Here is a 13,643-nt window from a genome sequence, read left to right as displayed (position 1 = left end):
AAAATTCCTAAATCTTATGAACCAAATCTGTTACTTCAGATAAATACCCACTTATAAACTCATGTATGATAGGCAGAATGTCAAGATAATTTGTTTCACATATAATAACTTAACATGTTAACGTAAAAACATTACAACATTTATTTTATTTTAATTAATTAAAATCAATAAAAAATGCGCCGTAGTAATGTTACTAAAGTTACAACATTTTTTCACTTTAAAAAAATTGTTATTTGTAATACCAAAAAAAAAATGTTTGTACACACCACTGCTTCTTCACTTCAAGGTCATAATGCAACAGCATCTAACATGTGTCAGTTACCTGCATAAAAAGATTAAAAAGTTTAAGCAAAAAGTCAAGTCGTAAAACATATGAATGCCAATCATAGAAGTGGAGAACCATGGAATGACCTTATAGCAAAGAAAAAAAAAAATCCCAACTAACACAAAAGGATAAAAGTGAAACAATTAATTCATTATGAATGGAAACTAATCTAACAAGTATCCCCATGAGCTAGATCAACTACACGACTACACACTAATAGCTGTTTTTTTTAATATATATTTAATTCATTCTTAAGATAAGTTTCAGATTTCAGTTTATTATTCAGATATAGGCTTATAGACATACCTGTACAGCTAGATGTTACTCTTCATAGAGGAGACATTATTTTATTGTATGTTGTCTTCTCCTTCAACATTGTTATGGTCATCAATTTTATCAGAAGCTTGATCTGTTTGAATAGTACAACCAAATAACTGAAATGAAGTAGCTCCAGATTTGGTTGAGTTGGTGTTAGGGGTCTCATCAATGGGAGTCAAACTAGACTTGCTATGTGGTGATAAGTTTTTAGGTTTATGAGTGTCAATGTTAAGTTTTGGCAACATAACATTTAACTTTGGTACAATGTTATTCTCAAAGGAACTATCAATAGACAGAGAAGGATCAATCGGAAAGAGGGGATAAGTAGCTGCAGAAAATAGAGGATGCCTGGCTCCCTGCATGCTAGCAGAAAAAAGAGTATCATAATTACTCAACAATGTTTGATTCAGCAATCCCATTGTTGAATCAGGAATAGAAAATCTTGAAATGGAAGAGGAGGATTCTCCCATTTCATTAATGAATACTCCAGAACCATCTGTAGTTCTGAACCTCTTTGTTGGGAGAAATATTTGAGGAAGTAAAAGTGTCTCAGAAAGAAGTTCCACCTGCCATGGACTGACAGGATTTACATTCTTCAAAATCTCGGATTCATCCCATGTAATCTGCAGAGAAGAAGAAGAAAAAAAAAAAAAAAGCCAAACATCAGCTTCAATAAAAAATATTATGACCAAATTTTTATTTAACCAAATCAATCAGTAAAAATCCATCTATTATTTTTTAACGAACCATAACAATACACAAATGAATTGCTGAGACATAACGACAGACCAACAAATTGTTTCTTTCTTTCCATTTTTTTTTATTATTATTATTAGATAATTACTACGTTAACATCGGGAAAACAAGAACACACCACAAGAAACCAAGAGATTCTTTCTTTAAATTTTTCTTTATTTGTTTCTTTCACTCCATTCTTTTTCTTTTTCCTTTCTCGCCATTTCTTAGTCAAAGTCCATATCACTATACATAAACACACAAATCAAAATTCACAAAACGGGCAAATTTTATACCTGAAGCATGCGCCAAGGAGAACCACTCCATGGTTGATCTTTACCGGGAACAGTAACACCAGAAACAGTTCCCTGAAACCAATCCATCCGTGACGAATCATAGTTCTCTCTGCCCATTTTCACTCTCATCCCAACACTCCAGGGAATACCATTAATCATCGCGTCCACGTCCTCCGCCTTCACCACAAACTCCCCCCAACCTACGCTTGGATAGTAAACAACTTCGAACGGCTTGTTTTGCGCCGCCAGCTCCATCGCCTCCGCCACAGATGTCGAAGTCACTCTCCCCTTCCCGTTTCTTGCAAATCCCTCCGTCATCACCTCTTCTTCTTCTTTCTCTTCTTTTTCTTCTTTGCCTGCGTCCATCCCGACGATAGCTTCACACCAATCCAATCCTCCATCTGAGATATCATCGTCCAGCGACATATTGCGGCGGAGCCCCACGAACATCCTCCCATCGGAGTCCTTCATGAAAACCACGGTATCGCCGGAGATAATCTTCTTGCTGTTAACGAACTTGCTCCAGCCAGATGTGAAGAGGTGCCGTCTCGGAGTCCCGCGGTGGATGTGGCGAAACTCCCATACGGCGCCGTGGAGGTCGGTTATTCTAAGGTTCTGCACCGGCGGGTCCTCTTCAAAGTTCAACGGCGGGAAGACCAAGTCCGCACAGGATCTCGGCACCGAAAACCCTCCACCATTATTCGCATCGGACCGCGTGAGAATCTTGGCGTAAGACGCAACCTCTTCATCGTCGCCATTGCCGTTGCCGCTGTTGCCTTCGGCGGCGACGGCAGGCGGAAGAAAATCTTGAGCGGATCCATCGGTAACAGGAAGAAGAAGAATCTTGAGGAAGACCTCGTCGGTGTTAGGGTCCGCGAAGTAGTTGACGGCGGAGACACGGCAAGGGATGACCGGCCTGGAGTAAACGAGAGGTGAAAGGTTTCGCGGTTGCGAAGCAGCTTGATCGATGTGTCCCTGTGGGAAGTAGTAAACCCTAGAGTTCACTACTGGTGCCTGTGCAGAGATTCCAGCACATGCGCGCCAGAATTTGGCGGGAATTGGTGTTGGCCTCGGCGGCAATGATGAGGACGGAGCACTACGGCGAGGCATGGCTGATGAAGACGGAGCACTACGGCAATGAGAGAGTGATTAGTATGTGTGGATTTTTTTTTTATGACCGAAAAGAAAACAAATGTGGGGATTTTAAATCAAACCATGCAGTCTTTTATATAGCTACCCTTAGTCAATTGAATCAAACAAGTGACTAGTGTAAGATTAGTTAGAAAACCCTCACAAAATCAAATTAAATTGAATTTTGAAATTTAAGTTTTTTGTTCTATCTTATCTTTGAATGGGAATATCTATGGTCATCACTGTTAACTGATCATTAATTAGTTCTATGCTTCTATCATTTGTATATATAATTGTATGTGTGTTTTTACGTTTTAAGTTAGTAATAAAAACGCTTTTATTTGTATCCCTAATGACATGGCTTAGTTCGTTTGGAAAGACAAGTTTTCATGCAGTTCAATTTTTAAAGCAAGTTGATGATATATTGATATTAATTAATTGCATTCATTTCAACCTTAATACTATTATTTTACTACCTTCTTGACTTCCCATAACAATTACTCATTCTATAATTAGTATTTTTATTTTCAATATATACGTAGGAATTGAAAATTAAAATAAATTTAATTAGATAAATAATGGTTGTTTAGGGTAGCATGGTTGTTAAAGAAACAAAGGATAGTAAATTATAACAACCATCCTTAACTTTAGGTTACGGAAATCTCTCTATTAAATCATATCTCATATTTTAATAACAGATTACAACTAAAGATAAGATAAGATTTCATCCAAAAAAAAATAAGACAAAGTGATATTTTAAATTTTAACATGTTATCCTTTTTTATTTATAAATTTGTTGTATTTATCGAAAATCTGAGTAAAAGAATTATCTGTTTTAATTTATGATCTAAGTATCTAACTTCTTTTGTTTTTATTTTTTTATAATATTTTTGTACTAATATATCATGGGATTAACAGTGCAAGTTCAAATTAATCCAAGAAATGAAAAATTAACTGAGTCAAAATTCAAATTTTTTTTAGTAACAAATTACAGCTAATGGTAAGACAGGATGACAATTTAAATTTTAACATGTTATCTTCTTCTATGTATAAATCTTGTTCTTTGACCGATTTGGTTCTGAATTTAAAATATTGTATTGCTTAATAAAAAGGCTTACAGGAGAAACCCAAGGTGGCCCAATAGAGACAATGGTTTTTTGATAGCCCAATGTGAAGTAGCTTTAAAGGTACAAAGGAAAAAAAAATACTGATAATTATTTTCTCATCTTTACTATAATACGTAATTATCTTAATAAAAATATGTTAATTTGAAAGAAAATTAACGATTAATAAGAAAATGAATTATTCTGAACAGATCAGTATTTTAGTAGTAAGATTGAAGGAACTTGACAACTTGTAACTCAAGCATTGCAAACAGATCACTAATTAGTTAATATTGTTAACAGATCAAATCAAAGAAAAAAACAAGAGGCAATAAGAGACCAAATATAAGAGTTAACTTGCTGTAAATGACTAAATGACCCGCTATACAAGTTGACTATACTACTCTGTCGCGTTCTTCGAGGCTTTATTAGCTTCTTTTTTCGAGGGAGGGTCATTAAATGTGAAGGGACGTTTTCCCTTTTCTGCCCCTACTAGCTTTAACTGTGCCTAGGGGTAATTGTGTCAGTTTACCCCTCTCTTTGAAACCGTTTTGGATTTTTATTTCAGTTCCCTCGCTCACTTCCCTTCCTTTTTGCTTTTTCCATTCTCTTCTAAAGAATCTCTCTCTGAACAGAAAGTCCCTTCCTTTCTCTGTGGTTTTTGGTTTTTGCTTGCTGCTCCTGCTTTTCAAGCTTCCTCAAGTGTTCTTTCTGCATTTCCAGGTTAGCGCGTTTCGTTTTATTGTTATTTTGTGAATGCTGCTCTGTTTTTTGCCATGCATTGTTCTGCCTGTTTTTAGTTTTGCGTTGAACTAGTCTCTTTTTTGGGGGGTGGTTGTTTGAGTTTTTGGAGGGGTCGAGCACCGTCGTATTCGTTCGGTGATGGCGGTGTACCGCCGCGTTGGTTTGGTAGTGGTGTGTAGGTTTCTGTCTTGCTTCTGTCTAGGGTTAGCAGGCTGATGGTGGTGCTCCTCCCTGTTTTAGGTATGCAACGGCGGAGAAATGAGGGTGTGAGGGCTCCAGTAGCCCCTTCCAGGGGCGTTCCCAATCGTTATGGTTGGGTGACTAGTGATGTATAGGGCGTTCCGTCGCGGATGACGGAGGGCGACCTTCAACGGCTCCGTGATCAAGGGGCCATCTGTGGCGGTGGTGATGAGGAGGGGCGGTATGAGCTCGTCCTCCCGGATGCCGATGAGCGCGTTTGTTACTTGAATCTGCATTCTCCCACCGTTCCGGATTGGATGTGGGTTTGAGATGGAGGCTCTGACTGCCGAGGTTGCTACATTGAAGAGGGAGAAAACGGAACTGTTGGCCGATGCTAAGGATGCAATTGCTGCTACTGAGGAGACGATGAAGGCGCAGGCCCTGGTGCTTGCTCCGGGAGTGGATGTGTCCGTGATGGGAGCATTCAAGACCGTTCGTGATGGCCGGATAGTCGACCTCGAGTAGCTTTATCTTTGTAATCTTTTGTTCTCCCGCTTTTTTAGACTTACTTTGTTTTTGGATACTTTTGGTTTGGCCGTGGGCCGTGTAACCGTGACTCCGTAACTTTGGTTTTTTGTTTTAACAATTTTTCGAGCCGTTCGGGCTCTTTTCGTATGTTCCGTTTAAAAGCTATTCCGTTTAATTAATCTTTTTCCCGTATTTGGGATGAGTGGACCGTCGTGTGGTCGGGTTTATATGGATATCCGTGGGTTGGGCCTGGAGGGTGATCGGTCCTCCAGTTGTGGCCGTGATTTTGTTCCGTAATTGGGACATTGTGTGAGAAATAAAGAATTTAGGGATAGCTTTGTAATGTGATTTTATTGATGGGTGGGCCTCGTTAAAACCCTCCGTTGTTGGCGGGAAAGAGTACCCGAGTTTGATACATAGTTTTTGAAATGTAAATGTAATTTTGCAAATAAGTAAAGCGAAAGCGTAAAAGGAAATGGGGGAGGGGGGAAATGGAGACCTGGGTTGGTTTTAGGAGTAGTATCGCTGTAAGTTGGCGGCGTTCCACGTTCTCGGGACTTCGTTACCGTTAAGCCGTTCGAGCTTGTAGGCTCCTTTCCCGATTGCAACTTTGATTCTATATGGTCCCTCCCAGTTGGGGGCGAGTTTTCCTTCTCCCGGGGTTGGGGGACCGATGTCGTTTCGCCGTAGGACGAGGTCGTCAGTTGTGAACTCTCGCCGAATGACTCCGTGGTTGTATCTCAGGCTGATTCTTTGTTTTAGGGCTAGCTCTCTGAGGTGGGCTATGCTTCTTATTTCGCCAGTGAGGTCTCGTTCTGCTTCTTCGTCGTTGCCTCCGATTGTTCTTCGCGGGCTTAGGTCACCGATTTCAACTGGGATGATAGCTTCCGTGCCGTAGGTTAATCGGAAGGGGGTTTCTCCGGTAGCTGTCTGCGGGGTCGTGCGGTACGACCATAAGACCGATCCGAGTTCGTCTGCCCATAGTCCTTTGGCTTCGTCGAGTCGTTTCTTGAGGCCTTTGACTATTATTTTGTTTGCTAATTCCACTTGTCCGTTTGTTTGGGGGTGTTCTACCGAGCTAAAGCGGTGGGATATGCGTAGCCCGTTTAGGAATTCCTTGAATTTGGTGTCGGCGAACTGGGTTCCGTTGTCCGAGATGATGATCTCGGGGATCCCGAATCGGGTGATGATTTGTCGTCAAAGGAATTTTCGACATTGGGTCGCCGTGATAGAGGCTAGCGGCTCGGCCTCGATCCATTTGGTGAAATAGTCTATGGCGACGATGAGATATCGGAGTTGGCCTGGTGCCGTGGGAAAAGGTCCGACAAGGTCGATCCCCCAGGTGCCGAATGGCCGTTCTGCCGATATGATGCTGAGCTGATGTGGGGCGGCTTGGTGGATGTTGGTGTGTCGTGGGATCTCGCGTTTGGTAGTCTCCGTTGATTTGGGAACTGACTACTTGCGAATCCGTGTTGATCTCCAGGATTTTTGCCCCGACTTCGCTGGCCAGGGTTAGGCCTGCCAGGAGGGCCTCGTATTCTGCTTGGTTGTTTGAGACCGGGAAATCGTATCTGACTGATTGTTCGATCACGACGCCGTTTTGGCTTTCCAGAATGACTCCGGCGCCTCCGGAAGTGACGTTCGAGGAGCCGTCGACGTGTAGTTTCCATGCTGGGCGTCTAGGTCGGCCAGGAATATCCCGGCTGCGTCGCGGGATTTTTTCCGTAAAGCCAGGCTGGTGTTGTCGCATTCTGCCGCGATTTCCCGATCTCCGTGGATGGTCCCGATGGAGTCGTCCTCCGCTATGAACTTCATAAGGAGGTATTTGGTAAAGATGATGGCCGAAAAGTCATTAATCGTCTTTCTTCCGAGGATGACGTTGTAGGCAGTGGAGTCTTTTAGGACCACGAATTCGGCTATGAGTGTCCTCCTCTTGTCACCGGTTCCTATGGTGAGGGGGAGTGTGATGGAGCCTTCCGGTTTGAGGAAGTTGTCCCCGAGTCCCGTGACGCCGTTGCGGTGCGTTTGGAGATTTTCGTCGCGGAGCCAAAGCTTGTCGAAGGCCCCTCGAAAGAGGATGTTGGAATCTGCGCCGGTGTCTACTAGTATTCTTCGGACTAGTCCGGTTCCGATCTTCGCCGAGATCACGAAAGGTGCGTCTTCGGCTGTGGTGCCGTGCTGGCAGTCCTCGGGTAGGAAGGTTATTGCTTTGTTGGACATGGGAGTTGGGGCTTGGTTTCTGATGGCCATTACCTGGAGGTCCTTTTTTATCTTGGATTTTGACTTGCATGGTGCATCTTTGCCCGTGATGACATTTACTATGATGGTCGGGTCTTCTTCTGGACTTTCTCTTGGGGGTCGCTTTTGGGTTCTCGGGTTACGTCCTTCTCTCTCCGGTGATCTGTCTCTCTCCAGTTTTCGGGCCTTCTAGAAGTGAGGAACGGGTCGGACCCGGGGAACCGGTGTTGGGTTCGGTCTTGGATCCGGGATGGTGGGCCGGATCCGTAACACATCCGAACCACTTAATGCATATATTCCTTTCAGTTATTTTATTATTATTATTTTTATCATTCTATTTTTATTATTAAATTTGTATTTAACATTGTGTGTGGTATGAAATCTCAATTTTAATTTTATTTTTTTACATGTGATTTTATTTTTATATAGCTTATATTATTTTTATGGTTAGTTATAACCAATTCTTGACCCCCAATAAGGGAGGAGGCTAATCAGAGTAAAAATAAAAAATAAAAAACAGCAACAAAATACACATTGACACATATTTTATATTTGTTTTTTTATTTTTATCTACCATATCATACACAATAAAATAGCAAAAACTAATTAGACAATAATTTTTTTGGTATTACTATTTAAGATTATTGTGAATTAAAATTTTATTACTATTCATTACATATAAAAAAATCGTTGTGGGTGAAAGTGAAGCAGAAGAACCAATTTTTAATGATATTAGTGGCCAAAAAATTGTTGCTAGTGAAATTCTAATGCTTGATGTTTAAAATATTTCAAATAAAAATTATGTAATATCCACGATACTTGTTTTAAGTTTAAAACTATATCACATATTTTATTTAAAATTTAATAACTTAACATTTACTTAAATTATAACGTGTTATGATATAAGATAATTAAAAATATGAAATTTATTTTATTTTAATTAACTAAAATTAATAAAAAAAAAGCGCCGTGGTAATGTTACTAGGCCATGTTACTAAAGTTACAACATTTTTTTCACTTTAAAAAATTTGGTTTGTAATACCAAAAAAAAAAATTTGTATACAGCTGCTTCACTTCAAGGTCATCATGCAGCATCTATCACGTGGTTACCTGTATAAAAGGATTAAAAAGTTTAAGCAAAAAGTCGAGTCGTAAAACATATGAATGCCAATCATAGAAGTAGAGAACCATGGAATGACCTTACAGCAAAGAGCAAAAAAAAAAAAAACCAACAACACAGAAGGATAAAAGTGGAACAATGAGTTCATTATTAATGGAAACAAATCTAACAAGCATTACAAGCATCCCCATGAACTAGATAATCCATTTCTTCGGTACAGAAATTATCAACTATATACTAATAGCTGTTTTTTTATATATATTAAATTCATTCTTAAGATAAATTTCAGTTTATTATTCAGATATAGGCTTATAGACATACCTGTACAGCTAGATGTTACTTTCATAGAGGAGACATTATTTTATTGTATGTTGTCTTCTCCTTCAACATTGTTATAGTCAGCAATTTTATCAGAAACTTGATCTGTTTGAATAGTACAACCAAATAACTGAAATGAAGTAGCTCCAGATTTGGTTGAGTTGCTGTTAGGGGTCTCATCAATGGGAGTCAAACTAGACTTGCTATGTGGTGATAAGTTTTTAGGCTTATGAGTGTCAATGTTAAGTTTTGGCAACATAACATTTAACTTTGGTACAATATTATTCTCAAAGGAATTATCAATAGACAGAGAAGGATCCATCGGAATGAAGGGATAAGTAGTTGCAGAAAATAGATGAGGCCTGGCTCCCTGCATGCTAGCAGAAAAAAGAGTATCATAATTACTCAACAATGTTTGATTCAGCAATCCCATTGTTGAATCAGGAATAGAAAATCTTGTAACGGAAGAGGAGGATTCTCCCATTTCATTAGTGAATACTCCAGAACCATCTGTAGTTCTGAACCTCTTTGTTGGGAAAAATATTTGAGGAAGTAAGAGTGTCTCAGAAAGAAGTTCCACCTGCCATGGACTGACAGGATTTACATTCTTCAAAATTTCGGATTCATCCCATGTAATCTATAAAAAAGAAGAAAAAAAAAAGCCAACCTCAACTTCAATAAAAAATATTATAAAAAGATATTATGACCAAATCTTTATTTAACCAAAACAACCAGTAAAAATCCATCTATTATTTTTTAACGAACCATAACAATACACAAACAAATTGCTGAGACATAACGACAGACCAACAAATTGTTTCTTTCTTTCAATTTTTCTTATTATTATTATTAGATAATCACTACGTTAACATTGGGATCGTTAAATTTTTCTTTATTTATTTCTTTCATTCCGTTCTTTTTCTTTTTCCTTTCTTGCCATTTCTTAGTCAAAGTCCACATCAATGTACATAAACACACAAATCAAAATTCACAAAGCGGGCAAATTTTATACCTGAAGCGTGCGCCAAGGAGAACCGCTCCATGGTTGATCTTTACCGGGAACATTAACAGCAGAAACAGTTCCCTGAAACCAATCCATCCGTGACGAATCATAGTTCTCTCTGCCCATTTTCACTCTCATCCCAACACTCCAGGGAATACCATTAATCATCGCGTCCACCTTCTCTGCTTTCACCACAAACTCCCCCCAACCCACGCTTGGATAGTAAACAACTTCGAACGGCTTGTTTTGCGCCGCCAGCTCCATCGCCTCCGCGACCGATGTCGAAGTCACTCTCCCCTTCTCGTTTCTTGCAAATCCCTGTGTCATCGCCTCTTCTTCTTCCTCTTCTTTTTCTTTTTCGCCCTCGTCCATCCCGACCATAGCTGCAACCCAATCCAATCCACCATCTGAGATACCGTCCTCCAGCGACATATTACGGCGGAGCCCGACGAACATCCTCCCATGGGAGTCCTTCATGAAAACCACAGTATCGCCGGAGATAATCTTCTTGCTGTTAACGAACTTGCTCCAGCCAGATGTGAAGAGGTGCCGTCTCGGAGTCCCGCGGTAGATGTGGCGAAACTCCCATACGGCGCCATGGAGATCGGTTATTCTAAGGTTCTGCACCGGCGGGTCCTCTTCAAAGTTCAACGGCGGAAAGACCAAGTCCGCACAGGATCTCGGCACCGAAAACCCTCCGCCATTATTCGCATCGGACCGCGTGAGAATCTTGGCGTACGAGATAACCTCTTCATCGTCGCCATTGCCGTTGCCGCTGTTGCCTTCGGCGGCGACGGCAGGTGGAAGAAAATCTTGAGCGGATCCATTGGTGACAGGAAGAAGAAGAATCTTGAGGAAGACCTCGTCGGTGTTAGGATCCGCGAAGTAGTTGACGGCGGCGACACGGCAAGGGATGACCGGCCTGGAGTAAACCAGAGGTGAAAGGTTTTGCGGTTGCGAAGCAGCTTGGTCGATGTGTCCCTGTGGAAAGTAGTAAACCCTAGAGTTCACTACTGGTGCCTGTGCAGAGATTCCAGCACATGCGCGCCAGAATTTGGCGGGAATTGGTGTTGGCCTCGGCGGCAATGATGAGGACGGAGCACTACGGCGAGGCATGGCTGATGAGGACGGAGCACTACGGCAATGAGAGAGTGATTAGTATGTGTGGTTTTTTTTTTATGACCGAAAAGAAAACAAATGTGGGGATTTTAAATCAAACCATGCAGTCTTTTATATAGCTACCCTTAGTCAATTGAATCAAACAAGTGATTAGTGTAAGACTATAAGGTTAGTTAGAGCAACCCTCGCAAAATCAAATTCAATTGAATTTTGAAATTTAAGTTTTATGTTCTATCTTATCTTTGAATGGGAATATCTATGGTCATCACTGTTAACTGATCATTAATTAGTTCTATCATTTGTATAATTGTATGTGTGTTTTTACTTTTTACGTTTTAAGTTAGTAATAAAAACTCTTTTATTTGTATCCCTGATGACATGGCTTAGTTCGTTTGGAAAGACAAGTAGTTTTCATGCAGTTCAATTTTTAAAGCAAGTTGATGATATACTGATTAATTAATTGCATTCATTTCAACCTTAATAGTTAATACTACTATGTTACTACCTTCTTGACTTCCCATAACAATTACTCATTCTATAATTAGTATTTTTATTTTCAATACATACGTAGGAATTGAAAATTAAAATAAAATTTATTAGATAAACAATTGGATAATAATGATTGTTTAGGGTAGCATGATTGTTTTTTTCATCCTTAACAATAGGTTTCGGAAATCTCTCTACTAAATCAAATCTCATATTTTAATAACAGATTACAACTAAAGATAAGACAAGATCTCATAAAAAAAAAAGGATAAGACAAGGTGATATTTTAAATTTTAACATGTTATCTTCTTCTATCTATAAATCTGTTGTATTTATCGAAAATCTGGACAAAAAAAATTATCTGTTTTAATTTGTGGTCTAACTTCTTTTGTTTTTATTTTTTTATAATTTTTTTGTACTAACTTATCATGGGATTAAAAGTGCAAGTTCAAATTAATCTAAGACATAAAAAATTAACTGAGTCAAAATTCAAATTTTATTTTAGTAACCAATTACAACTAATGGTAAGACAGGATGACAATTTAAATTTTAACATGTTATCTCCTATGTATAAATCTTGTTCTTTGACCAATTTGGTTCTGAATGTTATTTTTGGTATACAATTTGGTTCTGAATTTTTTTTTGGTCATGGTTTTTAAAATATTGTATTGCTTAATAAAAAGGCTTACAGGAGAAACCCAAGGCGGCCCAATAGAGACAATGGTTTTTCTGGTAGCCCAATGTGAAGTAGCTTTAAAAGTACAAAGGAAAAAAAATACTGATAATACTTTTCTCATCTTTACTATAATAAATTAATAAGTAATTATCTTAATAAAAATACGTTAATTTGAAAGAAAATTAACGATTAATAAGAAAATGAATTATTCTGAAATCTGAACAGATCAGTATTTTAGTAGTAAGATTGAAGGAACTTGACAACTTGTAATTCAAGCATTGCTAACAGATCGCTAATTAATTAATATTGTTAACAGATATCAAATCAAAGAAAAAAACAAGAGGCAATAAGAGACCAAATATAAGAGTTAACTTGCTGTAAATGACCCGCTATACAAGTTGACTGTACATAGTATGACCAAAATTAATTAATTAATATTATCTGTTATTTATTGTATATCATCTATTTTATCTAGTATTTATTATCTATCATTTTATTTTAGTAAATATATTAAAAACTTAAATTATGTTTTTTTATTTCTTTTAATAATAATTTTAACATTTGTTCTTATTATTTTTCACTCTATTTTTATTATTAAATTTGTATTTAATATTGTGTGTGGTATAAAATTTTAATTTTAATTTTATTTTTTTACATGTGATTTTATTTTTATATAGCTTGCTATTATTTTTATAGTTAGTTATAACAAGTTCTTGACCCAAATAAAGGAGGAGGCTAACAGGAGTAAAAAAAAAAACAGTAACAAAATATACATTAACACACATTTTATATTTATTTTTTATTTTTACCTATTATATCATATACAATAAAACAGCAAACACTAACTACACAATAATTTTTTTGGCATTGCTATCAAGATTATTGTGAATTAAAATTTTATTACTATTCAGCACATACAAAAAAATAGTTATGGATGAAAGTGAAGTAGATAATGATATTACGTGGCAAGAACCAATTATCTAAAAAATGGAACTAATAAGAGAGTAAATAAAAAATCAATTGCCTAAACAATTGTAATCTTAGTAATTAGATTATGTAAAATCAACATTTAAAATTGAAAAGTATTTGTTATCATCGTTATTTTAATTTTCATTTTCTTGTGTAAAAAAAATTATATTTTTTGAGTTATTTATCCAAACGCTTACAACTTTAAAATAAGTACTTTTATAACTAAAAATTCAAATACAAAATAATTTATTTATAAGCTGCTATTAATAAAAATTTTTATACTTTAAACTCTTTTTTCAAAATAACTTATTTAGGTTGTTTATTCAAATTAGACCTCAATTATTAATGCTCTCT

At 37.7% G+C, this 13,643-nt stretch overlaps 2 protein-coding genes across 2 annotated transcripts; both read right to left on the bottom strand.

Moving 5' to 3' along the window:
- On the bottom strand, positions 673-2,784 carry LOC107607845 (auxin response factor 17-like). The gene is made up of 2 exons (XM_016309746.1): positions 1,675-2,784; positions 673-1,266 (listed from the first exon to the last, which is right to left on the bottom strand). The coding sequence occupies exons 1-2, from the start codon at positions 2,782-2,784 to the stop codon at positions 673-675; spliced, it is 1,704 nt and encodes a 567-aa protein (XP_016165232.1).
- LOC107607844 (auxin response factor 17-like) lies at positions 9,080-11,155 on the bottom strand. Its single transcript, XM_016309745.1, has 2 exons — positions 10,049-11,155; positions 9,080-9,673 (listed from the first exon to the last, which is right to left on the bottom strand). The coding sequence occupies exons 1-2, from the start codon at positions 11,153-11,155 to the stop codon at positions 9,080-9,082; spliced, it is 1,701 nt and encodes a 566-aa protein (XP_016165231.1).

This window comes from Arachis ipaensis, chromosome B07, assembly GCF_000816755.2.
Source record: "Arachis ipaensis cultivar K30076 chromosome B07, Araip1.1, whole genome shotgun sequence".
In the NCBI taxonomy this organism is placed as follows: Eukaryota; Viridiplantae; Streptophyta; class Magnoliopsida; order Fabales; family Fabaceae; genus Arachis; species Arachis ipaensis.
This window is presented reverse-complemented; position numbering and strand designations above follow the sequence as displayed.